This window comes from Scyliorhinus canicula, chromosome 18 (genome assembly GCF_902713615.1).
Source record: "Scyliorhinus canicula chromosome 18, sScyCan1.1, whole genome shotgun sequence".
Classification (NCBI taxonomy): domain Eukaryota; kingdom Metazoa; phylum Chordata; class Chondrichthyes; order Carcharhiniformes; family Scyliorhinidae; genus Scyliorhinus; species Scyliorhinus canicula.
The window spans coordinates 2,435,252-2,463,235 of record NC_052163.1 but is presented as its reverse complement, the minus strand read 5'-3'; the positions used below and the strand labels follow the sequence as shown (position 1 = coordinate 2,463,235).

Genomic DNA, 27,984 nt, shown 5'->3' with positions numbered 1-27,984 from the left:
AGGAGACCAAAATAAAGAACAAAGAAAATTACAGCACAGGAACAGGCCCTTTGGCCCTCCCAGCCTGCGCCGATCCAGACCCTTTATCTAAACCTGTCTCCTATTTTCCAAGGTTTACTTCCCTCTGTTGTTGCCCGTTCATATACCTGTCTAGATGCCTCTTAAATTATGCTATCGTGCCCGCCTCTACCACCTCCGCTGGTAAAGCGTTCCAGGCACCCACCACCCTCTGCGTAAAAAAACTTTCCACGCACATCTCCCTTAAACTTTCCCCCTCTCACCTTGAAATCGTGACCCCTTGTAACTGAAACACAATACTCCAGGTGTGGCCTCACTAACACCTTATACAATTGCAACATAACCTCCCTAGTCTTAAACTCCATCCCTCTAGCAATGAAGGACAAAATTCCATTTGCCTTCTTAATCACCTGTTGCACCTGTAAACCAACCTTCTGTGACTCATGCACTAGCACACCCAAGTCTCTCTGCACAGTGGCATGCTTTAATATTTTATCGTTTAAATAATAATCCCGTTTGCTGTTATTCCTACCAAAATGGATAACCTCACATTTGTCAACATTGTATTCCATCTGCCAGACCCTAGCCCATTCACCTAACCTATCCAAATCCCTCTGAAGACTTCCAGTATCCTCTGCACTTTTCGTTTCACCACTCATCTTAGTGTCGTCTGCAAACTTGGACACGTTGCCCTTGGTCCCCAAATCCAAATCATCTATGTAAATTGTGAACAATTGTGGGCCCAACACTGATCCCTGAGGGACACCACTAGCTACTGATTGCCAACCAGAGAAACACCCATTAATCCCCACTCTTTGCTTTCTATTAATTAACCAATCCTCTATCCATGCTACTACTTTACCCTTAATGCCATGCATCTTTATCTTATGCAGCAACCTTTTGTGTGGCACCTTGTCAAAGGTTTTCTGGAAATCCAGATATACCACATCCATTGGCTCCCCGTTATCTACTGCACTGGTAATGTCCTCAAAAATTTCCACTAAATTAGTTAGGCACGACCTTCCCTTTATGAACCCATGCTGCGTCTGCCCAATGGGACAATTTCCATCCAGAAACCTGGCTATTTCTTCCTTGATGATAGATTCCAGCATCTTCCCTACTACCGAAGTTAAGCTCACTGGCCTATAATTACCCGCTTTCTGCCTACCTCCTTTTTTAAACAGTTTCCTAATTTTCCACTTTCCCTAAATTTGTTTCACTGAGCAAACCATGGAATCATACAATGTACCGTGCAGAACATAGAACATTATAGCGCATTACAGGCCCTTCGGCCCTCGATGTTGCGCCGACCTGTGAAACCACTCTAAAGCCCATCTATTCCCTTATCGTCCATATGTCTATCCAATGACCATTTGAATGCATTTAGTGTTGGCGAGTCCACTGCTGTTGCAGGCAGGGCATTCCACGCCCTTACTACTCTCTGAGTAAAGAACCTACCGTTGACATCTGTCCTATATCTACCCTCAATTTAAAGCTATGTGCCCTCGTGCCAGACATCACCATTCGAGGAAAAAGGCTCTCTCTGTCCACCCTATCTAATCCTCTGTTCATCTTGTATGCCTCAATTAAGCCACCTCTTAACCTTCTTCCCTCTAACGAATACAGCCTCCAGTCCCTCAGCCTTCCCTCATAAGATCTTCCCTCCATACCAGGCAACATTCTGGTAAATCACCAGAGTTTTGTACAGCTGCAACATGACCTCATGGCTCCGAAACTCAATCCTTCTACCAATAAAAGCTAACACACCATACGCCCTCTTAACAACCCCCTCAACCTGGGTGGCAACTTTCAGGGATCTATGTACATGGACACCGAGATCTCTCTGCTCAACCACACTACCAAGAATCTTTGCATTGCATGGAAAATTGTGCATTGCAGAGGAAAGTGACATATCCTAACATGCATTCCCCTTAATCGCCTATCATTAGCAATTGAGGAAATCTTCCCCAAGACAGTGGTGTTGACCTTCCAGAGGAGCTTCTAACATGTTCGCACAGTAGTTAGCACTGCCTCCCCACAGCTCCAGTCCCGGCCTCGGGCGACTGTCTGTGTAAGTAGGCCATTCAGCCCATCGAGACTGCACCGGCTCTGAGATCTGGTAATGGGTAATGAGGCAGGTTTCATTGACCTTAGAGTAAAAGATTCTTGAAGAAGTAGTGATCATAACATGATAGAATTTAATATTCAGCTTGAGTGTGAAAAACACGGATCAGAAACAACTGTGTTTAACTTAAATAAAGGAAATTACAATGAAATGAGGATAGAGTTAGCTAAAGTGGACGGGGCTGATAGATTAGTAGGAAAGACAAGCAGCGGCAGAAGGTTAAGAAGGTAATTCATGGCTCTCAGCAAAAATATATCCCTGTAAGGAAAGAAGAGTCTGAGAGAGGTTAAACTGAGAATGGCTAACCAACGAAGTTAAGGAGAATATTAAGTTGAAAGGAAAGTATATAAGGAGACAAAAGTCAGGAGATAGCCCCGAAGGTTGGGATAAATTCAGAATCCAGCAAAGGATAATCAGAGAGAAAATAGTCAATGAGGGCAAACTAGCGAGGAATATAAAAACTGACAATAAAATTTCCATAAATATATAAAAAGGGAGAGAGATCAAAGTGAACGTGGGTCCCTTAGAAAATGAATCTGGGGAGATAGTTATGAGAACAGGGGAATGGTAGAGGAGTTAAACCAATATTTTGCATCAGTTTCTACGGTGAAAGATACGTCGAACATCCCATTAATACTAAAGAATATGGAGGGGGAGTTAAATGTCATCATCATTACTAGAGAAGCAGTATTGGACAAACTAATGAGCCTAAAGTTCGATAAGTCCCCTGGCCCTGATGGTTTGCATATTAGTATTCTGAAAGAAGTAGTTTCAGAGATAGTGGACGCATTGGTTGTAATTTTCCCCAAATCCTTGGATTTGGATTGGAAAACTGCCAATGTGACACCCTATTCAAGAAGGAAGGGAGGCAAAAAGCAGATAACTTCAGACGGTTAAGCCAAACATCTATTGTTGGAAAAAAAAAAGTTGGAATCAATTATTAAGGAAGTAACAGCACATTTGGAAAATTATAATCTAATCAAGCAGAGTCAGTATGGCTTCATGAAAGGGCAATTAAGACTGACTTATTCAGAATTTTCCAAGAAAATCACAACCAGAGTGGATAGAGGGGAACCAGTAGATGTGATGTATTTGGACTTCCAGTAGACGTTTGACAAGGTACCTCACACAAGGTTAAGTCATAACATAAGAGCCCATGATGTTGGAGTAGTATATTGGCATGGATAGAGAATTGGCTAGTGGGCAGGAAACAGTGGGGATAAGTGGTTCTTTTTCTGGTTGGTGACCTGTAACCAGTGGGGTTCCACAGGGATCAGTGCTGGGTCCGCAACTATTTACAATATACATTAATGACGTGGAGGAAGGAAGTGAATGTACTGTAGTCAAATTTGCAGACAACACAAAAATAGGTGGAAAGGCAAGTTGTGAGAGAGATACAAATAGCTTGCAAAGAAATATTGATAGGTTAACTAAGTGGGCAAAAAGTTGGCAAATGGAGTATAACATGGGGAAATATGATGTCCATTTTGGAAGGGAGAATAAAGAACAGTACTATTTAAATGGAGAAAAACTGCAGAAAGCTGCAACACAGAGACTTGGGGATATTTGTACACGAAACAGAAAGCTAACACACAGGCAGCAGGTAATCAGGAAGGCTAATAGAATGTTGGCCCTTATTTCAAAGGGGGTTGGAGATTAAGAGTCGGGAAATCTTGCTGCAGCTGTACAAGGTACTGGTGAGACCACATCTGGAGTACCGCCAGCAGTTTTGGCCCCATCATTTAAGGAAAGATATGTTGGAGGTGGTTCAGAGAAGGTTCACTCAAATGATCCCCGATATGGAGGGATTGTTTTATGAGGAAAGGTTAAACGGGTTTAGAACTGTACTCATTGGAATTTCGAAGAACGAGCAGTGATCTCATTGAAACATATCGGATTCTTCAGGCAATTGACGGGGTAAATGCTTGTAGGAAAAACTAGAACCAGAGAACACAATCTCGGACTAAAGGGACGATCCTTCAATACAGGTGTGGAGGAATTTCTTCAGCCAGAGGGTGGTGCAAATTCTATGATTCTATGAATCTGTGGAACTCTTTGCCGCAGAAGGTTGTGGAGGCCAAATCATTTAGTGTCTTTAAGACAGAGATAGATAGGTTCTTGATTAATAAGGGGATCAGGGGTTATGGGGAGAAGGCAGGGGAATGGGAATGAGAAAAATATCAGCCATGATTGAATGGCGGAGCAGACACGATGGGCCGAGTGGCCTAATTCTGCTCCTATGTCTTATGATCTTATGGAGGTTGTTTCCCCTCATGGGAGAGGGAGCCGCGGACCAGAGGGTATAATCTCAGAATAAAAGGGTGCAATTTAAGACTGAGATGAGGAGGAATTTCTTCTCTCAAAGGTTTGAGTGCCTTTGGAATTCCTTGCCACCGAGAGCTGAGGGGGCAGAGTCTTTGTGTATATTTCCAGAGTATTCATGTAACTTGTTGGTTTCTCCTTAGGCGGCGAATGGTGGTCCAAGTGACAGCAAGATGAAAAATCTGCCTGTGCCAGTGTATCTGCAACCTTTGGATGACAAAGATACTTACATGAAGGTAACCAAATAGTTAATGAATAAGGTCTGCACATTCAATGTGAAGGTTGTTTACTGAAGACAAAAACTGTTTAAAATCTATCAGTTCATAGTTGGAGAACTTTGACTTTGGATATCCTCCTTGCATTCTTGCAAAGAGTTCAGACCCCAGCTGGCTGTATGTAATCAGTAGCTGCACGAATACGCAGCACGAGCCTGGATACAGCTTCAAACTGTCACCATCTAAAATGAAGCATTGCCCAGGTGTTAATTTATATGCAGGAGGTTAAAAGCACAGAGTTGCTCATGAAACAATCTGCACTTCATTGCATGAAACTTTCAAGCTGTCGTGAAACTCATTAATCAGGGGAAACACTTTCTACCAATGGCTACTAACAAGACCAGTTTGCTAATATTTCCAACTAATAGCAACCAGAGGTCATCGATTTTTATGTGTTTTGACAGTTCCTGCTGTGGGCAAGAGATATAGCTGCCCACACAAACATAAAATACTGCCGTAACATTCTGGAACTCTGAATTGCAGCAACATCACTTCTATAGCACCTTTATTGTCATAAAACCTCCCAAGGTGTTTTACAGAGGCATGGTAAAACAAAAATGACAGCAAGCCACATGAAAATGAAATGAAAATCGCTTATTGTCACGAGTAGGCTTCAATGAAGTTACTGTGAAAAGCCCCTAGTCGCCACATTCCAGCGCCTGTTCGGGGAGGCTGGTACGAGAATTGAACCGTGCTGCTGGCCTGCTTTGGTCTGCTTTGAAAGCCAGCGATTTAGCCCAGTGTGCTAAACCAGCCCCTTAACCAACCAACCACATAGGGAGAGTAAAGGCAGATTACCAACAGCTTGAGCAACAAAGTAGATTTGAAGGCCCTGAGAGGAGAACAAAAAGAGTGAGTGAGGAAATTTCAGATGTTGGGGCCCAGGCAGCTGGAAATTTCAGATGTTGGGGCCCAGGCAGCTGGAAATTTCAGATGTTGGGGCCCAGGCAGCTGGAAATTTCAGCTGTTGGGGCCCAGGCAGCTGGAAATTTCAGATGTTGGGGCCCAGGCAGCTGGAAATTTCAGATGTTGGGGCCCAGGCAGCTGGAAATTTCAGATGTTGGGGCCCAAGCAGCTGGAAATTTCAGATGTTGGGGCCCAGGCAGCTGGAAAATTTAGATGTTGGGGCCCAGGCAGCTGATGGTGTAGTCACAGCTGGTTGAGTGATTTATTATCAAGAATGCTCCTGATGTGGCAATTAGGGGATTGCAGTTATTTCAGAGTTGTCGAACTGGAGGAGATTAAAGAGATACAGAGGGGCGAGGTCATGTAAGCATTTGAAAACAAAATTGTGAATTTTAAATTGCGGCGTTGCTTAACTGGTATCCAGCGCAGGTCTGTGGTGGGGGTGATGGATAAACAGGATTTGGTGCAATTTAGGACATGGAGGACCTCTAGGCTACAGCATGGAGGCTGACCCCAGGCTGCAGCATGGGAGGCTGACCCTAGGCTGCAGCATGGGAGGCTGACCCTAGGCTGCAGCATGGGAGGCTGACCCCAGGCTACAGCATGGGAGGCTGACCCCAGGCTGCAGCATGGGAGGCTGACCCCAGGCTACAGCATGGGAGGCTGACCCCAGGCTGCAGCATGGGAGGCTGACCCTAGGCTGCAGCATGGGAGGCTGACCCCAGGCTACAGCATGGGAGGCTGACCCCAGGCTGCAGCATGGGAGGCTGACCCTAGGCTGCAGCATGGGAGGCTGACCCCAGGCTGCAGCATGGGAGGCTGACCCTAGGCTGCAGCATGGGAGGCTGACCCTAGGCTACAGCATGGGAGGCTGACCCTAGGCTGCAGCATGGGAGGCTGACCCTAGGCTGCAGCACGGGAGGCTGACCCTAGGCTGCAGCATGGGAGGCTGACCCTAGGCTGCAGCATGGGAGGCTGACCCTAGGCTGCAGCATGGGAGGCTGACCCCAGGCTGCAGCATGGGAGGCTGACCCTAGGCTGCAGCATGGGAGGCTGACCCTAGGCTGCAGCATGGGAGGCTGACCCCAGGCTGCAGCATGGGAGGCTGACCCTAGGCTGCAGCATGGGAGGCTGACCAGGATTGCGTTAGAAAAGTTTAAATTTTGGACGGATTGGCCTTCCCAAGGGTGAGTAGGGAGCTGGTAAATGGGCTGGGGGCCCCGATTAGGGCCAAAGAAATAGAAGAGGGCTTGAAGGCAATGCAGTTGGGTAAAGCCCCAGGGCCGGACTGGTATCCGGTGGAATTCTATAAGAAATTCTCGGGGTTTTTAGGGCTGGTCAAGGTGTTCGATGGGGCAAGGGATAGAGGGGTGTTGCCCCCGACGATGTCACTGGTTACTATTTTGTGAATAATGAAGCAGGTCAAGAACCCGGAGCTATGCGGGTCAAAGAGGCCGATTTCACTGCTGAATGTGGACTGCAAGTTGCTGGCCAAAGTCTTGACCTCCAGGATTGAAGATTGTGTGCCGGATGTGATTATGGAGGATCAAACTGGGTTTGTCAAGGGAAGGCAGTTGGTGGCCAATATAAGAAGGCTGCTCAATGTGATCATGATGCCCCCGAAGAGTAGGGAGGTTGAGGTAGTTGTGCCAATGGATGCGGAGAAGGCATTCGACCGGGTGGAGTGGGACTATTTATGGGAGGTGCTGGGACGATTTGGATTCGGTAGGGGCTTTATCAACTAGGTTAGGCTGTTGTACCAGGCCCCGGAGGCTAGTGTAAGGACGAATAGGACGACCATGGACTATTTCAGACTGTATCGGGTGACAAGACAGGGATGCGCCCTCTCCCCACTGCTGTTTGCCTTAGCTATAGAGCCGCTGGCAATTGCTCTGAGAGCTACAAGGGGCTAGTCCGGTGGGGGGGGGGGGGGTGTGTGTGTGGAACATAGGGTCTCGCTGTTCGCGGACGACCTGCTCCTATACGTATCAGATCCAGGGGCAGGGTTGGGTGAAATAATGGTGTCTTTGGGGGAATTTGACCGGTTTTCGGGGTATAAACTGAATATGACAAAGAGCGAGATATTTGTAGTCCAGGCGAGGGGTCAGGAGGGTCGGCTGGGGAGCTGCCGTTTAGGTTAGTAGGGGACAGTTTCAGGTACTTGGGGATACAAATGGCACGCGACTGGTCCGGTTACACAAGTTGAACTTGTCCCGGTTGGTTGAGCAGATGAGGGGTGAGTTTCGGAGATGGGATGCGCTGTTTCTGGCTGGGAGGGTGCAGACGGTCAAAATGGCGGTCCTACCGAGATTTTTATTTGTATTTCAATGTCTCTTAATTTTCATCCCGAGGTCTTTTTTTAAGAGGGTTAACAAAATCATCCTGGGCTTTGTGTGGGTGGGTAGTCCCTACGAGTGAAGAAGGTGATGCTCGAGAGGAATCGGGAGGGGAGGAGGGGTTTGCCCTACCGAATTTCAGTAATTACTACTGGGCGGCTAACATAGCCATGATAAGGAAGTGGGTGGTGGGGGCGGGGTCGGTTTGGGAGCAGATGAAGGCAGCCTCGTGTAGGGGCACCAGTTTGGGGGAGTTGATAACGGCACCTCTGCCGTTCCCGCTGGCGAGGTACTCCACCAGCCCCGTGGTGGTGGCGGCCTTGAGGATTTGGGGTCAGTGGAGGAGGTACGTCGGATCAGTGGGAGCATCTGTCTGGTCCCCAATATGTGACAACCACCATTTGCCCCGGGGAGCCTGGGTGGGGGGGTTTCGAGCATGGCGAAGGGTGGGAATTGAGAGGATGCTGGACCTGTTCTTAGAGGGGAGCTTCCTTAGCTTGAGGGGCTGGAGGAGAAGTTTGGGCTGGCAAGCGGGAACGAATTTAGATATTTACAGGTGTGGGACTTTCTGTGCAGGCAGGTTTCATCATTCCCACTCCTGCCACTAAGGCGGATCCAGGATAGGATAGTGTCTAGGGGATGGGTGGGAGAGGGGAGCGTCTCAGACATCTACAAAGAACTTACCGGGGCGGAGGAGACGCAGACCGAGGAGCTGAAGCGTAAGTGGGAGGTGGAGCTTGGTGGTGAGATGGAGGATGGCTTGTGGGCGGACGCGTTGAGCAGAGTCAACGCGACTGGAACATGCACCAGGCTCAGCTTGATCCAATTCAGGTTGGTCCACCGGGCCCACCTGACAGTGGCCTGGATGAGTAGATTCTTTGGGGTGGAGGACAGGTGTGTAAAATGTGCGGGACGACCAGCGAACCATGTTCACATGTTCTGGGCGTGTCCAAAACGTAGGGGATATTGGCAGGGGTTTGCGGACGTCATGTCCAGAGTATTGAAAACAAGGGTGGCACTGAGTCCAGAGGTGGCGATTTGCGGAGTGTCGGAAGACCCGGGAATCCAGGAGGAGAAAGAGTCAGACGTTCTGGCTTTTGCTTCCCTGGTAGCCCGGACACAGATACTGCTAGTTTGGAGGGACTCGAAGCCCCTGAAGTCGGAGGCCTGGTTAACTGACATGTCAAGCTTTCTCGGCCTAGAGAAGGTTAAGTTCGCCTTGAGAGAGTCACTGTTAGGGTTCGCCCGGAGGTGGCAACCATTCACCGACTACTTCGCGGAGAATGAATCGTCAGCGGGGGGGGGGTTTCCCGGGAGAAGGGTGGAGTTGGTGTTAGGGAACAGAGTTTATGGGGGGGAAATCAAGACAGTAGCTTCAGTCTTCCTGATACTTAATTGGAAAAAAATTGCGTCTTATCCAAGACTGAATTTCAAACAAGTAGCCTGATCATTTTAGAGGGAGTGGAGGTAATCTGGCCCACGGGCAAAAGAGTGGTAGAGGTAGCTGATTGTACAGCCTCAATCTTAGTGACAAAGAAATCCATGAGTTGCTTGAGTCTTGTGGGAGACAATGATGGATGAGCCAGGAGAGAGGGATCAAAGATGATGATCTAATGGAGAAAGGAAGCTGGGGGTTATATTTTCAATCCATGGTGATCCTAGAATAGTGAGCAGTTTTCACAGATGAGAGAAGGTGCTTTATCCAACCAGAATTGGGAGAAGGTGCTTTATCCAACCAGAATTAGTGTAGTTTCAGCACAGAATCTACCAGGGGCAGGTTTAGCAGAGGGCTAAATCGCTGGCTTTCAAAGCAGACCAAAGCAGGCCAGCAGCACGGTTCAATTCTCGTACCAGCCTCCCCGAACAGGCGCTGGAATGTGGCGACTAGGGGCTTTTCACAGTAACTTCATTTGAAGCCTACTTGTGACAATAAGCAATTTTCTTTTTGTTTTCATTCATTTCATTCTGCCCAAAAAGATCATGTCAGTGTTCATGCTCCACACGCTGTTGGTTTGTGGATGACACTTATGCCAAAGTTTAATCCACAGGCTTTTGAAATGTGAAGACTATTACGTTAACCATTGCTTCTTGGTTATTGACCTCCCTTTCAACTGTGGGCTGTGTCCTGCATTCCGATCCCGACTCTTTACATGGAGTCCGCAACAAAAATAGTCATCCTTCCTATTAAGTGACCTTGACTGAAGATGCCGTCTTGTTTGTGTTTCTCAGTTATGGTGTGCAGTGGGCGTCAACTTGTCTGGAGGGAAAACCCGTGACGGTGGCTCAATCTTTGGTGCTAGCGTGTTTTACAATGATATGTCCAGTTCTGAACCAGAAGGTAATAAGCAGCAGAGAGGATCTCAGAGCAGCTTGGACCGGTTGGAGATAGAGCTTAAAGTACGTATATTATCATTAAAAAAATTACACTTGATGGTTTTGGCATTTTCAAGTATTTTTACATCTTGAAGTATTTTGAATGTATTTTTAAATCGCTTTGACTCGAGATTTCATAAGGAGTTTGGGCAGAGTAGATAGAGAAAAACCTGATTCAGGCCCAATGTTTTGATCCTAACAGATTCTCAATGTTACATTTTGCTGTCTTGCATTTTATTATATAGTTTATTGTTTGTGTTATTTCAAGAAGGAATTAAATATAGCTCTTGGGGCTAAAGGGATTAAGGATACAGGGGAAAGGAGGGATCGGTGTATTGAACTTGATGATCAGCCATGATGATATGGATGGCGGAGCAGGATCGAAAGGCCGAATGGCCTCCTCACGCTATTTTCTGTGTATGCTTCTATGTATATGGTAGAATGGGAGCGGTAATAAGTTTGCTTATTAAAATCTATATTGAGCAGGAGCAAGAGAAGGAGCTGAGGCATCAGGAGGAGCTGTCCAGCCTAGTTTGGATTTGTACAAGCACGCATTCTACTGGCAAGGTGGTGGTGATAGATGCCAACCAGCCTGCTAAGAATTTGGATAGTTTCTTTGTCTGCAACTCCCACATCCTTTGCCTTGCCAGTGTACCAGGTGAGTTCATTTTGCATGTGCCAAGAATTGTGTTGGTTGACTTTTTAAATAGGCATAGCCGTTGGTAACGCAAAGATTATTTCTTTTTGGCTTTAATGAAAAGGTTTGTTAAGCTTATAATTGGAGGCTCATTGCTCTAAAGCCTGTAACTGCTCTCTCCCTTCAAACTCTTGTCTCCTCCTTTTGCCCCTCTTCACCATCCCCAGCTCACTTAAAGGTTTATCCTGGTGAAATTTTCATTGGGTTATAGGAAGGGAGGGGTGTACTCTGAAGCTCAGCTGTTTCTATTAGTTCCCACTGTAGGACTAAGGATACTTCTCATCTAAGAAAAATTGAATGGATTATGATACGGTTGGGCCTTACAGTTTGTCCTTTCACTGTCTGGAAATGCGCAATGAAATTCGGTTATTAATTTGTTTCATGAAAACATAAATTTGTAATAGTTAGGACCAAACTGTATGTTACTACCAGCCACTCTTTGGTGTAGAGTTAGCCACAGTGCCACAAGCAACTTGTTCCTTGGCAACCAATTTTATACAATTTCCACAAACATCAGTGAAATAAATGAGCAGATATATTGTTTTTTAGAAGTTTGTGGAAAAATAAATATTGACCCAGGACCCCGAGACAAACCCCCCCACGTTCTTCGAAACAATGAGTGGAATTGGATATTTTATGTCTTCCTGAGAGGGCGAATAGATCCCGAGTTTAATATCTCATCCCAAGGATGTTGCCTCTGACAGTGCAGTGCTTCCTCAATACTAGACTGGGAGTGTCAGCTTGGACAATGTGCTCGACCATTTGAGTCTGAGATGCAGATGCTACTGACCAAACCATACATAAATTGTAGAAATTCTTTGGAAGAACATGTAGCTGAGTGAGAGGTATGCTTTTAAGTAATAATATTGAGTGGCATGATCAGATTGATGATTATTTGTAATAAGTCACCCCATCAATAATTTCTAGGTGCTCACGAGACGGACTATCCTGCAGGGGAAGAGGTTCCAATGGATGCTGATGGAAGCCAAGCAGAATGTGCCTCTTTGGCAGGGAGTGTCGCCAGTAACAGTTCAGCCGGAAGTGACAATCTGCTAGGAGGGATCACAGTTGTTGGTTGCACCACAGAAGGCAATACTGTCCTTCCAAGCACACGCACTCCTGTCAGTTCCTCACCCATCCTTGAAGGAGAGCCAGGTATGCAGTTAAATAGATTTATGTGCTGACCAAGGTTTCTATCTAACAGGGACATCAATTTCTGTTTAGTGGGTTAATAATGGTTTGCATTTATTCCATTATACTGACCTGACACATTGTGGAAATTCTGTGGGAAAATATTGCTGTGAGAACTGTATGTTTTAAACCAATGATAGTGATCAGCGTGATCACACTGATGGTGCTTCCAGCATTTGGAATCTGGTGAGGATGTGAAGGGTGCAAACTAAATGGTAATTAAGATCGGATCTATTATAAACCCTGGGGATATAAAGGGAAGCTGGTCTTTAGATAGAGCTTTTCCTTGCCACAGGCCACCATTACTGTCATGGTAATAAGTAGGTTGCTGCTGTGAAACTGCAAATCTGCATACTGTTTAAATCTTAAATTCCTTTTAAATTGGCCCAGTATAAGTACTAATGCAGTGTTTCGAACCTGGAGAGTTAAATGTAAGTAAATATTTACCAGAGTGGTAAAGGTTAAAACAATGAGCCCCTCTCTGAAAGCAGTTTAAATGGTTTGATTGGATGTTTTCAAATCCTTGTATGTTCAGGACAGTGACCTATAGACATACCTCTGTTGGGTAGATGGTTCAGTGACCAGGTGAATCTAGGTCCATATGCTCTCCGGTCTTTTTAAAGGATCTCTGCTATAATAGCTGTACTTTGTTGCAGGGGAAATTGGTGCTATTCGCGTCAGCCCTGACGGAAGTTTGCTAGCAACAGAAGAGGCCACAGAAGCAACAGAATCCAACTTAAACCTTCCACTATCAGATGATGATTTAACTGATGTCAGTCAGTCAGGAGCTTACACGGAGCATGTTTTCACAGACCCTCTGGGAGTGCAGAGCTCGTCAGACAGTGCACAGACATTTAACAGACGGTATGTAAATCTGTATTGCAAGCTGCACAGAAAATAACATTGTCCCCTGATTAAATACGTCTCCCTTTCCCAACCTAACTTCCAACATATTGACAAGTAATGTATTATTTGTGAGAAGGTGAGTGATGTGGTGCATTGGTTTGCATTGGTCTCTATTGCATGTATAACTGTTCTGGAAAATTCTATTTCAGTAGCTGCACACCAGCAATTTATTGGCCTGGGAATCTTGTACATCAATCTCTGATAGTCAAAACTAAGGCTGTTTATGCACCAATGGAGCAGAGTAACTGTGGCCCTTTAATCCAAGGCTTTTTTAAAAACAATATATTTTATTAGAAACTTGTATCAAAGTAGAGTAAACACCCCGGGAAACATACTTCCCAACAATCAACTGTACAGTCTGTTGATTTCCCCTTTTTCAACACCCCCCCCCCCCCCCCCCCGGGCGACGATTAGCTCCTCAAACATGGTCACACACATCCCGCACCTTTTCTCATACTCCCCTGCTGAGCCCCTTAACTCATACTTTATCTTCTCTAACCGCAGGAAGTCGTACAGGTCACCCAACCCAAGCCGCTATCCCCTGGTGGCGATGCCGACCGCCACTCCAGTAAAATTCGCCGAAGGCCAAGACGCGGCCTTCCTCCTCTCCATGAGCTCCGGCTTCTCTGAAACCCCAAATATCACAACCAAAGGGTCCAGGTCCAGCACCTCCTCCACCATCCTGGCTATGACCGCGAACACTCCCACCCAGAATTTTCCCAATTTTACGCAACTCCAAAACATATGCGCGTGATTCGCTGGCCCCTGCCCAAACCTGTGACATTCATCTGCTACCCCCCTGAAAGAACCCACTCATTCTCACCCGAGTCATATGCACCCTGTGCACCACCTTAAACTGTATCAAGCTCATCCTTGCGCAAGAGGAGGTTCCGTTTACCCTTCGCAGTGCCTCGCTCCATACTCCCCAGTTGATCTCCATCCCCAACTCTGCTTCCCATTTCTCCTTGATCTTCACCACCCCCTCGCCTCCCTGCTCCCTGAAAGACGTGCTGTTAGGTGAATTGGACATTCTGAATTCTCCCTCTGTGTATCTGAATAGGCGTTGGAATGTGGCAACTAGGGGCTTTTCACAGTAACTTTGTTGCAGTGTTAATGTAAGCCTCCTTGTGACAATAAATATTGTTAATATGGAATCTGCATCTTCCGATCCATGATCATTTCTTGCTATCTTACTTATTCCATCTCGTACAAACAAAGCTACCCCACCACCCTCCCATCCTTGTCTGCCCTTACAAACAGTCACATCCACTGAATATTTAATTCCCAATTTTGACCTTGTAACCATATCTCTGTAATAGCATATATTAATATCCATTAATCTCAAATTATGCAGTTAATTCATTTATTTTGTGCTGAATACTATGTGCATTTATGTAAAAAGCCATTAATTTTCCCTTTTTACCATTTTTCCCCTTTTGACCTTATTTGCTTCTTTTTTAATATTTGTCCACTCTGTCCCTTCCTGTCACACACTGGGTATCATTACCCAAAAGGTTACCTTGCAATGCTGCTGTTCCAGCCCTATTCAGGAAAAGGGCTTTCAGGTGATTGATTGACAGTTAACTGTTTAACTAGGGGAAAATTGATGTACAGAGAGATCTGGGAGTTCAGGTCCATTGTACCCTGAAGGTGGCACCGCAGGTGGATAGAGTGGTCAAGAAGGCATACAGCATGCTTGCCTTCATTGGAAGGGGTATTGAGTACAAGAGTTGGCAGGTCATGTTACAGTTGTATAGGACTTTGGTTCGGCCACATTTGGAATACTGCGTGCAGTTCTGGTCGCCACATTACCAGAAGGATGTGGATGCTTTAGAGAGGATGCAGAGGAGGTTCACCAGGATGTTGTCTGGTATGGAGGGTGCTAGCTATGAAGAAAGGTTGAGTAGATTAGGATTGTTTTCGTTGGAAAGACGGAGGTTGAGGGGGGACCTGATTGAGGTCTACAAAATTATGAGAGGTATGGACAGGGTGGATAGCAACAAGCTTTTCCCAAGAGTGGGGGTGTCAGTTACAAGGGGTCACAATTTCAAGGTGAGAGGGGGAAAGTTTAAGGGAGATGTGCGTGGAAAGTTTTTTATGCAGAGGGTGGTGGGTGCCTGGAACGCTTTACCAGCGGAGGTGGTAGAGGCGGGCACGATAGCATCATTTAAGATGCATCTGGACAGGTATATGAACGGGCGGGAACAGAGGGAAGTAGACCTTGGAAAATAGGAGACAGGTTTAGATAAAGGATCTGGATCGGCGCAGGCTGGGAGGGCCAAAGGGCCTGTTCCTGTGCTGTAATTTTCTTTGTCTTTGTTCTAGGCTCCTTAACATTAAAAATGCTTACCAGTTAAATTCCCACTTTGATCCCAATTCCCAGTTATACTGACTTGTACTGTCTCATTCAAAATGTTGCGTTGTCCACTTCTCCTGTGCCTCTTTTTGATCTTTTCCGCTGCCATTGATATTTCCTTTCTCTTTCTCCTCGCTTCCCAAAAAAAGGAATTCTGCCCCTCTTGGATCATTCCACTGTTGTGATAGAAACTTGGAAAAATAAGAACAGGAAGAGGCCATTTGGCCCTTTGAGCCTGCTCTGCCATTCGTTATGATCATGGCTGTTCATTCAACTCAACAGCCTAATCCCACTTTCCCCCCATAGCCTTTGATCCCCTTCACCCTAAGTGCCAAATCTAACTGCTTCTTGAAACCATACAGTGTTTTGGATAGATTGAAAATGGACCATGGTTTTTGCACAACAGATGGCTCCCAGTTGAATAGTTGACATAAGTAGGTGGAAGTAACCTCCAGTGTCAGGGCTTAGGGTTTTCACTAATGTGATCATACACAGGCTGGTTTAGCTCAGTGGGCTAGACAGCTGGTTTGTGATGCAGAACAAGGCCAGCAGTGCGGTTTCGATTCCCGTACCAGCTGAGAATTCTGAATTCTCCCTCCGTGTACCCGAACAGACGCCGGAATGTGGCGACTAGGGACTTTTCACAGTAACTTCATTGCAGTATTAATGTAAGCCTACTTGTGACAATAATAAAGATTATTTATTTATTTATTATTTATCCTCCACTTTAGTCTCCTTCCATCTTATTTCATCAGATTGTGCATTTGGAGAGCATGTTTAGCCAGGCATTTATTTCATTTGATTCTGTTTCCACATCTTCGTTATTTTTCATGACACACTGCATGATTTTAGAACAAGGTCTGTTGGAGCAGCGAAATGGAGCTCCCGTGAGAGGCTGAAACTTTGGTCTATCTTGTTGCTCCTCATGTAAGAGGCTCCCACTGTTGGGACTTGGTTTAGGTAGCGGAATTGAGGGCCGCTCTTGCTTTCATTTGAGAACAAGCAGCCGCAGCGAAAGAAGCTTCACTTTTACTCTGTTGCATTACATATTCCTGTGGGAAGGGGATGTTACAGGGGAACCCGTGATTCTGGGCCCAGTTGTAATCTTTTGCTTCTATCCTACAGGGAATCTGACCTATATAAAGATGGTGTATCTGCACTCCCACTGGAACAAGATCTGATGCGTGAGGAAGCAGAGAAAATGAGTAGTGTTTTGCCAACTATGTGGCTTGGGGCACAGAGTGGTTGGTGAGTTATGGTTAGAAGATGATTGCTGATGCATATGTAACATTATACCTTCACTTTAAGGCATGAGAGACCTTGCGATCGGTCATTTTCTATCATGATCTCCGTTTGAATCCAGTCCAGACTGAGGAGAAGAAAACTAATTGAAAGGGTCCCGTGTGAAAATGGATTCAGCCAACTCAAAAAAACTGACCTGTGGGTGCAAACTTAGAGCACAAAACTACCTTTTATTCTGCACAAATTGGCAATTTTTCTCCAGCCTTTTGCAGTAAATCCTGGTTCATTAGGAGGTATTCACCCGGCATTGATAAAGTTATATGGTTAGCGCAGAGAAGAGGAAGCTTGATTCTGGAGCCAAGAGTACTTTTTTCTGACAATTATAGATCCTAAAAATGGAAAGACTGTGGTTTCTGTTACAGATGACCCTTGCTTTTGTCATGTGAGAGCGCCATTAAGAATTGGATGTTTAAGAAATGTACCTTTAAGAAATAAAGCTGATCATATTATTGAAGTGATGTCGCAGTGGGGGAGCTGAGCTCACTTCTGCTTTTGGGAGTTTTAGTTTCAGTTGAAGAAAGCTTGGGTGTGGCTGTGAGCTGCATTGCTGGTGATCTCTGCCATGAAGGACTAGCTCTTAATCCTTTGGTGAAATCGGAATTGTAAAAAGGTCTCCGTATTGAATATAAATCTAATGTGCTTCTATTTGAAGGATTTATTAAGTCTTTTGGATGTGTAAAGGAACAGTTTGCAGGATTGGGTAGTGTTGTATTATTTTCAGGGATATCTTTGAAGTAAGGGGTGTTAAGAGATCCATAGTATATTTAAAAGGTTAATTTGAGTTCATGGAATAAACATTGTTTTGTTTTAAAAACCACGTGTCCATAATTGTAATACTACACCTGGGGAACAAGCCGCGTGCTTCAAAAGCAACAATCCATTAAAGGTGGGGGTTGGTTGAACTCCATGATACATTTTGGGGTTCTGCAAAAGCCTCTCCCATAACAATTGGGGGCTCGAGGGGGATAAAAGTCCATCTATTGGGTTGGCTTTTGTGAACTTAAAAACAGTGAAGGATTGTTGCTTTTCCGGTGTGGTATTTTAGTTTAAGTGTGTTGTGGACAATGGCTCTTTCAGAGGCTCAGAAGTTTTTGGGGGTGGAGACTGTAGCACGCAGTACATTACGGACAGAGACTAAAAGCAGACTGTTAGATTTGGCAAAAACATTGCAGTTAACATTACCTGACAAAATGCGAAAAGGTTAGGTAATTATGGCAGTGGCTAAGCATTTAAAGTTGCCTGAGATACAGTTTGACTCATTGGAAATGGCAAAAATTCAGTTGCAAATGAAACAAATGGATCATGAGAAAGAATTAAAGCGGCTTGAATACGAGAGAGAGCGGAAAAAGAGAGAGAGAGAGAGAGGGGAAAAAGAAAAGGAGAGAGAAAAAGGAGGTTTTAATGATTCTAACTCAAAGTGACGAACCAAATCGAGATGACTGTGAATTTGACATACCTCAAATGAAATTGGAAAATGAGGATGTTGTTTAAAAATTGGGATGAATTGTTAAGTTACCTTCAGAGGAAACACAAACTGAGCTGAAAGAGTTATTGATATCACATTGGGCAAGTTTGTAGAGATAAATTGGGAAGTACTAAAATGGCTATACATGATGTAGATGTGGGAAATGCTGTTCCGATCAAACAACATCCATACAGACTTAACCCTTTAAAATTGGCACAGGTTAACAAAGAGATTGAGAGTATGCTTACAAATGGCATAATTGAAGTGGGTTGCAGCCAATGGAGCTCACCCATAGTGATGATACCTAAACCAGACGGCACCCAACGATTGTGTGTGGACTATCGAAAGGTGAATGCAGTTACAAGAACGGACTCTTATCCTATCCTACGTTTGGAGTATTGCATTGAGAAAGTGGGACAATCTGCTTTTATTTCCAAATTGGTTTTACTGAAAGGTCACTGGCAAGTACCTTTATCTGAAAGGGCGAAGGAAATTTCAACTTTTGTGACATGAAAAGCGCCCCAGCAACATTTCAACAGGTAACTAATACGGTAGTTTCAGGATTACCCAATTGTGCGGTATACATCGACGATCTGGTAGTTTTCAGCCAGACGTGGAACGAACATTTAAAATATCTGAGGGAGTTATTCGATCGACTTCAGGAGGCGGGTTTGGTGATAAACTTAGCCAAAAGTGAATTTGGAAAAGCCCAAGTAACTTTCCTTGGCCGTACAATCGGACAGGGTCGAATGGTCCCACGGGATGTGAAAACGAAAGTTATTGGGGAATTTCCGATACCCTCGACACAACGGGAAATAATGCGGTTTCTTGGTATGAGTGGATTTTACCGGAAATTTGTACCAAATTTTAGCAGTGTGGTCACTCCACTGACGGACTTGCTCAAGAAGCGTAACAAATTCCAGCGGACAGCGGAGTGTCAACAGGCATTTGACGGCCTGAAGGCTGTGTTAAACACTGCTCCTGGGTTAGTCATCCCAAATTATACCAAACCATTCAAAGTGGTTGTAGGTGCGGTGCTTCTACAAGACGACGATGAAGGGCTAGAGCGGCCTGTTGGTTATTTTTCAAAGAAATTGAATTCTCACCAGAAAAAGTATGGAGTTTGTAACAGCCATTTCATTTTAAAATAGTATATGTGGCAGGACGGGAAAATGTGATTGCCGTTGCTTTGTCACGAATGTGATGAATGGAAGGATTTCGGTTGGAGGAAGAACAGGAAAGATGGACTTCATTATTATGCCTGTTTGCGTGTGTTGTTTTTTTTAAACAAAAAAGTATATTTACTGTGTGCATTAGTGGATGGTGCAAAAGTGAAAAATGAAACCATCTTGAAGTTGATGGGTTGTTTTTTTTTCTTGGGAGGTGTCATGTGAGAGTAACTTTAAGAATTGGATGTTTAAGAAATGTACCTTTAAGAAATGAAGCTGATCATATTACTGAAGTGATGTCACGGGGGGAGCTGAGCTCACTTCTGCTTTTTGGGAGTTTTAGTTTCAGTTTGAAGAAAGCTTGGGTGTGGCTGTGAGCTGCATTGCTGGTGATCTCTGCCATGAAGGACTATCTCTTAATCCTTTGGTGAAATCGGAATTGTAAAAAACTCTCAGTATTGAATATAAATCTAACGTGCTTCTGTTTGAAGGATTTCTGTTCAATCTTCTGCAGCAATGAAGTGTTTATAAAAGGATTTCATATTAGGTCAGGATCTGAATATGCTGGATCTAACCCTTCCATCTGGAATTCCCATTTGTGCGAGTAGAACCTCTACCCCCCACTGTCGTGGAATGGGCAAGGCTGCGCACCCAGACAGAGTTCCCATGACCCTGGCCAGGCATGCCTCCAGCAGACCAGTGGTGGTCAGTAGGTGAAAGTGGGCCCCACTTTGGGAAGGTGTAGGGCTGCGTAACAGCCAGGACCCTTGACGAAAGAGCATAGATTTTACTATCTGGGCAAGGAGATGGGAAGAACCACGGCACATTTTACAAAGTCTCAGGGTAGGCGAATACCCAAGGTATGCTCATGTTGATGTTGCTATTCACCGTAGCTTTTTAGACTAAAGGAATGACGCCTGTTACCTTTGCTGCAAATCTTTCCAAAATAAACACTGGAAGTGCCTGTGTTTCCTGTGGATAGAGAGTACTTTTCACTACATCTAGATTGTGATGTGCTTGAAAAGCTACCTGTTTTTCAGTGATGATGTTTGCTTTGAGAACAAAAAAATAAGCTTAAAAAAAGAAATGCAAAGATCCACTCTGGTTTAATGAATACATGCTAAACAGTTGGCATTTGTTTTTTTACGTGTTCTAGATATGGTAAAATAGCAACATTGCAATAATGCAGTTAATGTGGCATCCCCTTGTAAATAAATCCCTGGCCTCCTTTTGATGCCATCTATATAGACATTTAGCTGCTGTATCATCTCCTAACACATGTACTGTGCTTCTTAAATTATGTTTGTGATTGTGACATTCTATTATTTCTAGAATCTGTTCTGCATTAACCTTTTTAACTGCGTCTGAGAAATGTTTAGAATGCAGGTAGATGATAAAGCAATATATCTATTTATAAACCAGAGAGCAGGGTTTGATGGATTGAATTAGTCTTTTCTTGTCTCATGCTTTTATTTTTGAATCTGAATTATAAAGAGACAGTGAGCTTTTTTATTGTTTTCTTGCAGTTTGTATGTCCATTCCTCAGTAGCTCAATGGAAGAAATGTCTGCACTCCATTAAACTGAAGGACTCTATTCTTAGTATTGTGTAAGTTGTAAACATTTTTGACATTTTAATTTAACTTTATTTACTAGTTATCAGGAATGCTGGTTAATACATTAACAATAACAACCATCTCCCAGTCACTTACAATTCACTGCATTTTCAAAATTTAACTATCCAGCCATTGACCTTTGTGCCTCCGTTTGCATCTCTGCAGCTACTGGTTTACTCAACCGCACCTTCACTTCCACCTTTGACGTCCTTGGCCCCAATAAAACTATTATTATCTCTCTCACCACAGGTGTACTTCCTTAATGGGTACGCGGAGCACTGGTTTAGCCATCACCACCAGATCTAGCTGGACCACTTAAAACATTATCAAGTCCTGCTCTTGTTGGATAAATGGATCATCCTGTAATGCAAAGGTGGCCCTAGGATTCTTATCTCTTCTGCAAGCCGTCTTCTTAAACCACTCTCCCCTCCACCTTCACCTCCAACAACCAGTGCACTGAACACATGGACTTCTTCGGCACTAAGATTGAAACATCTAATCAGCAGCTTAGGCTGCGTCCCTCCCTTCCACTGGCCCACCTGGCCAAACCTCTGTTAAAACGGTCAAAATTCTGGAACTCGCTCTATAACAGCAGTGTGGGTGTACTTGCATCTCAGGGATGCAGCAGTTCAAGAAGGCAGCTCACCACCATCTTCTCCAGGGCAATTAGGATGAGCATCAAATGCTGGCCGAGCCAGGGATGCCCACTAACGTATTTAAATAAAATCCCCCTCCCCACTCCTTAGCTTGCATCTTTCTATAGTTTCTCTCCTATCACTCCTCTTCCCCTCACTGAGCTCATCTTGTCCATGAGACCCATCTCCTGGTCCCTTGATCCCATTCCTACAAAAGACGGATCACCCAAATTCCTGTCCTGACCCCCATGTTGGACAATATTGTAAACTGTTCCCTCTCTCTCTCCAGCTTTTCTCTCCTTCAAATCTGCCATCATGACCTATCTCAAAAAATCAATACTTGACCTCACTATCCTTGCACACTGCCATCTCTACCCTCACTTCAAAAACAAAATAGTGTGGATATGAACATCTGAAATTTAAAAATAAAAATGGCTGGAAATGCTGAGCATATTAGGCAGCACCTGTCGAGAAAAACCAGAGTTAACAGCCGGGATTTTCCAGCCACATCGTAGTGGAAATTTGACAGCCCAGCCAAATGCCCATTGACTTGCGTCGGGACCAGACAATTCCTGTGACAGGTGGGGCAAGAAAATCCTACCCACTGCTTCAGGTTGATGATCTTTCATTAGAACTGATGACCTTTCATCGTTTGTTTTCAATTGGATTTTTTTATTGTCATGTGTACTGAGTACAATGAAAAGTATTGTTCTGCATACAGTTCAGACAATCATTACATACATGAAAAGAAAATGCATCGGGCAAACATACAGGAGTGTAGTACTGCTCAGTAGAGAAGATGTGTGAAGAGATCAGTTCAGCCCATAAGAGGGTCATTTAGGAGATTTATAACAGCGGGGAAGAAGCTGAGTTTGAATCTGTTAATGTGTGTCATTAAACCTTTGTATCTCCTGCCCGATGAAAGAAGTTGGAAGAGTGAATAAGCTTTGATCATGCTGCCCGCTTTCCCAAGGCAGTGGGAGGTGTAGATGGAGTCAATGGGTGGGAGGCGGATTCATGTGATGGACTGGGCAGTGTTCATGACTCTGTGGTTTCTTACGGTCTTGGGTCAAGCAGTTGCCATACCAGACTGTGATGCAGCCAGATAAGATGCTCTCTATGTATGTATTCCTTGCTCCTTTCCTTTCCAAAATCTTCGAACATCACCGTCCAAATCCATTCCCATCTTTCCTGGAATTCCATATTTGAATTCACCCCCTCCTCGTAAGGTTTCTGCTCTGCCACAGTATAAAATGTCTCTTATCAAAGTCAAAAATGACATCCGATGTGACTGTGATAAACATAAATTATCCCTCCTTGTTCTTGATCTATCTGAAGCCTCTAACAGCATCTTCCTCCAACCCCACTCTATGTATGGGCAGCAAGGTAGCACTGTTGCTTCACAGCACCAGGGTCCCAGGTTCGATTCCCGGCTTGGGTCATTGTCTGTGTGGAGTCTGCACGTTCTCCCCATGTCTGAGTGGGTTTCCTCCGGGTGTTCCGGTTTCCTCCCACAAGTCCCGAAAGACGTGCTTGTGAGGTGAATTGGACATTCTGAATTCTCCCTCAGGCGCTGGAATGTGGCGACTAGGGGCTTTTCATAGTAACTGTATTGCAGTGTTAATGTAAGCTTACTTGTGATAATAATAAAGATTATTATTATTATAATGATCATCCAGCTGAGTGGGACTGCACCTACCTGGTTCCATTCTTATCGATCTAATCATAGCTAGAGAATCACTTTCAATGCTTTCTCTTCCTACACCATTACCACTGGTATCCCCCAAGGATCTGTCCTTGGCTCCATCATATTTCACATTTCCATGCCACCCCTCTGTGATATCATCCAAAGGCACATAGTTTTCACATATACGCTGATGATACCCAACTCTGGTTAATTTGTTTATCAAATGGTTCTATAAGTAACCACACCAAGTAGCTGATGCCATTTTTTGAGGGGTTTTGTTTCTGAAAATAATGGATAAGTAAATGCATCAAAGGAAACCAATGGCCATGACTCGATGCTACACATTCCCATTGAATTTCCCACTGAGTGTTGAGTCATCATCCATCCATTTATGTGCACAATGCACTATACGATCAATCAACAACATCCTGGAGCAAAGTGAGGCTACATCATACAGGATGTTAGCAAAATTGAATTGTACACAATTAACTTAAGGATTCACTTGTGTCCTTATTAAAAAGAAACAGAAATAAACTGGTTGTTGGGAGATGAGGTGCATTTTTGGAATGTCTATCTCGGTAAATAAATGCTTATGAAAGTATGTAAAAATCACCATCTGGAATATAACAATGGTGAATCACTGCTGGAAAGCAAATCTTTGAATGTGATCTTTGAATATTATTAATACGGTTAATAGTTACTTACACGTAGTTTCTCTTTTGCCAGACATTTAAAAGGAAGAGTATTAGTAGCGTTAGCTGATGGGACCTTGGCAATCTTTCATAGAGGAATAGGTAAGTCAGTATACATGAACAGAATTTCCCTCTTAATGAGAAAATACATTGAGATTGAAGATTCACAAAGGAAAGAGTATTCCTGGGAAAGCCCCAGGATTACAAATATCTCCTGTTTGCTGATCTCAATTCCCATGTGACAAGTTTACACTGGATAAAAGCAAATTACTGCGGATGCTGGAATCTGAAACCAAAGAGAAAATGCTGGAAAATCTCAGCAGGTGTGGCAGCATCTGTAGGGAGAGAAAAAAAGCCAGCCTTTCGAGTCCAGATGACCAAGCTTTGACAAAGGGCCATCTGGACTCGGAACATTGGCTTTTTTCTCCCTACAGATGCTGCCGGACCTGCTGAGATTTTGCAGCATTTTCTCTTTGGTGACAAGTTTACATATGCAGTTTCCATTATGTGGGCGTAGGAATATTTGATGTAAAAAATTTCATAATTATATGAGTTGAGATCTGATTTGATTTGATTTATTGTCACATGTACCAAAGTACAGTGAAGAGTATTTTTCTGCGGCCAAGGAACATAGACAGTACGTTCTGCGTTGTGATTTCATGCTGTGTTATAGTTATCCCCAGCTATGATCATCAATGCACCTGAAACACAACACTGGCTCTTAACTCCTTTGTGCAGTACTTCTATTGGCCGGAGGACATAATTACAGTATGACACTTTTACTTAGGAAAATTTTCATTATAAACACAAACATAGGAATTCTTTAGAGAAAAACGGGACTAGAAATATGCATACATGCAAAATTTTTAATGGAGTATGCATAAACAAATAGACAGAACCTGCAAATATTGAGATAGATTGTTGTTTGCTTACTGCCGCGCTGCATGTAGCTCCAACCTTAAGAGCTGGTGAAATTGGAGCAATTTGTTAGATGGGTTATTTTGCCACTTTAGGCTTCTGTATGCTGGTTTCATAAAATTATACTTTAATATCCTTAAAAGCGTAATTGTAATATCTTGTACTTTTATATTAATTACCCATTTTGAAACCAGGAATGAATGAATTTCCCTGTATCAGTAATGAAACTGTGCTTACATTCAAAAGCGTTCACATTGACAAGTGACCCTGCAATTTCTATTCATTCATGGGATGTGGTGTCGCTGGCAAGTACAGCATTTATTACCCATTGCAAGGTTCCTTCCTGTTTATGCCCTTATTTCCCCTTTTTTTATTTTGCTGTTACATTTTTGATCCATGGATGATTATTAGACATGTCACTTTAAGGCAAGAAACTTGTGCCTATAATTCAAACATAAGAATCGGAAAGGCTGTGCTAATTTAAACTGGTGATTACAGATTATCTGGTATCACTGAGAACTCGGTTTGATTGATTTAGCTGGTGGCCAATGAATGGACCCAGAGGGCTGTGCTCTGCCTGGTAACAGGTCTCGATTGGATAGTATTCCTCTGGAAAGCTTTGCAGAGTCCCGACGTTGCAGTTTGATTTCAGGATTGATTCTGGCAACCTGATGAAGAGATCTAGCGAACCCGCAGAGATCTAACTAACCCGCTGCAAAAAGATCCAGCTAATTCTCTCAGAAGGCTACCATGAGGGCTGACTCTTGCTCCAACACTCTGGCCTAGAGCACGGTCAATTGCAGCCCCACAGGCCCCGGAGCAACAACACAAGTGAATTAACCAATAATTTGTAGAAAATTTACAAAACCTTTAGCCCTTAGCTGCCCAATGATGTACAATCATCAGGTTTATAAGTTCAGACACAATAAATACACAACTGTTTATTTATAAGCAAAATAAAACAACATAATAATGGCAAGCTAACCTACAACCTTCCTTTTAACCGTCCCATCCTCTACCCACGCACGCACCAGATAAAAGAACACAGAAAGGAGTGGAAAGGGGTACAAATAATAGGGATTAAAGTTAAAAAGAAGATTAAAGTCCTTGCTTCCGATGTTTATTTATTTACAGTCGGCTCTCCTCCCAGCACGTTGAGTGACAGTGACCCAATCCGGGAATCGAACCTGGGGACCCTGGAGCTGTGAAGCAATTGTGCTAACCACTGTGCTGCTCTACGTATATTGGTGATGGTCTTCCAGCAGTAACATTCATTCAGTACTCATGGGTGGAGGGATTACATCTGGAGAGATGTTTTGCCTTTACTAAACTGGGCCTCCCACTCAAAGGCCCACCTTTGGGTCTACTCTCAAAAACTTCTTAGTCTCTTATCAAACCCAGCTCCCAACACAAGTTTTTAACCTCAATCCTTTGCAATTTCCAGCCCAGCTCGGGAAAGAAAAGAGTCCTTACCTGGATTTTACAGAGATTTCATCATTCCAGTGAGAAAATCAGAGAAGCTTCCAAACTGGAAACGTACCGCCCAGTCTTACTGAGGAGAGACATTCCATAGAAATCAGTATCAATCATCACAGGCATTGACAAAAGATTGATAATGCAGTTCAGTTGTTAATAAAGATTCAACAGTTGAAGCATTAATATAGTGGTCCAGTAATTACTAGTATTCCAGAGGCCCGCCACAATGTTCCAGAGATCAGTTCAAACCCCCACCTTGGCAACTGAGGCAATTTAAATTAAATTAATTCATAAATCTGGAATAAAATGCTGGTCTAATTAATAATAGTTACAGGATTGTTGTTTTTTTTTTAAAAAAAAAGATCTGACTCACCAATGTTCTTTGGGAGAGGAAATCTGCTGCCCTTAATGATGATTCTCACCTAGACACAGCTTTTAATTGTCCTCTGCACTCAGTTGTATCAAACTGCTATAGAGAAGAACGTGGCCTGAAATAGTTCTAGAAGGCAGCTCACCACTGCCTTCATTAGGGTTGGGCAATAAATGCTGGCCTGCTCAGTAACACTCATATCCTCAAGAAAATTTTAAACATAATATGGGAGAGAATGTATTAGTGATGTCTGTTTGCTTTAACATTGTAACTGGATAGTTGTATTTTTATATAGCCTGTTTGCTTATTCCTTAGATGGCCAGTGGGACCTCACTAACTATCACCTTCTGGACTTTGGGCGGCCTCATCACTCCATCCGCTGTATGACTGTTGTGCACGATAAAGTATGGTGTGGTTACAAGAATAAGATCTACGTAGTACAACCAAAGGCCATGAAAATTGAGGTAATGAACTGCAAAGCTCCGAGCTCAAATAACTCCAGTAAAATGGATCGAATTGCCTTGCCATTAAAATGCTAAATGGAACGTTCCCTATCAACTTTTCGTAGGCTCAAATTGCAGGCCCCCCGGAAGCAAAACAAGACTGTTAACCTTTGGCAAAAAAAAGCTGTCCATCGACAAACTAAACTGCAGCTCCATCTGCTATTGAGTCTGATTTGCTTTCTGCTTGTTTAATGGCCTCTTTCTTCAAGCTTTCTCATGATAGTCCTGCTATGCTGCCACAATTACCAGCCCCTCCACTAGAGGCAAGGATCAGCAGTTTGCAGTCATCACTTGACATTTAGTCCAATTTAGGACCTTGTTACATACAAGCCAGCAATGTATTTATAAACACACAGGCCTGAGAAGAATCCTCAGCATCAGGCCAGATCCCAGGCAGATGTCTGTGATATTAAAGCAACTGCATTTGGCTAGATTTCTTACATACAGTTTCCCATTGTCACCAAATTTACCCCTTTTTATTAACATAGAACACAAGGTACAATGGCAGTACTTAGGTTATAGTTTTGTTGAAGGTAATTCATCACTATAATGGATATAAATGATTGTGAGAAGTCTTTACATTTTATTTTTATTCTAATTAGACCAAGAATATTTTGACTTTGATGCTCTGTGGCCACATGCAGTGAG

General features: G+C 43.8%; 1 protein-coding gene across 7 annotated transcripts in view; it reads left to right on the top strand.

Moving 5' to 3' along the window:
* The window catches only part of LOC119952974 (C-Jun-amino-terminal kinase-interacting protein 4-like), a 262,841-nt gene that overhangs the window by 212,328 nt on the left and 22,529 nt on the right, over positions 1–27,984 (top strand). For 3 of the 7 annotated variants that reach the window (XM_038776637.1, XM_038776639.1, XM_038776642.1), the window contains 9 exons: positions 4,609–4,701; positions 10,212–10,379; positions 10,839–11,013; positions 11,980–12,207; positions 12,900–13,107; positions 16,631–16,753; positions 20,968–21,048; positions 24,104–24,171; positions 27,149–27,297. In XM_038776637.1, the coding sequence (XP_038632565.1) occupies positions 4,609–4,701; positions 10,212–10,379; positions 10,839–11,013; positions 11,980–12,207; positions 12,900–13,107; positions 16,631–16,753; positions 20,968–21,048; positions 24,104–24,171; positions 27,149–27,297 (1,293 nt within the window). The remainder of the gene's footprint in view (positions 1–4,608; positions 4,702–10,211; positions 10,380–10,838; positions 11,014–11,979; positions 12,208–12,899; positions 13,108–16,630; positions 16,754–20,967; positions 21,049–24,103; positions 24,172–27,148; positions 27,298–27,984) is intronic. The other 4 variants (XM_038776640.1, XM_038776638.1, XM_038776643.1 and 1 more) reach the window with 2 other exon arrangements.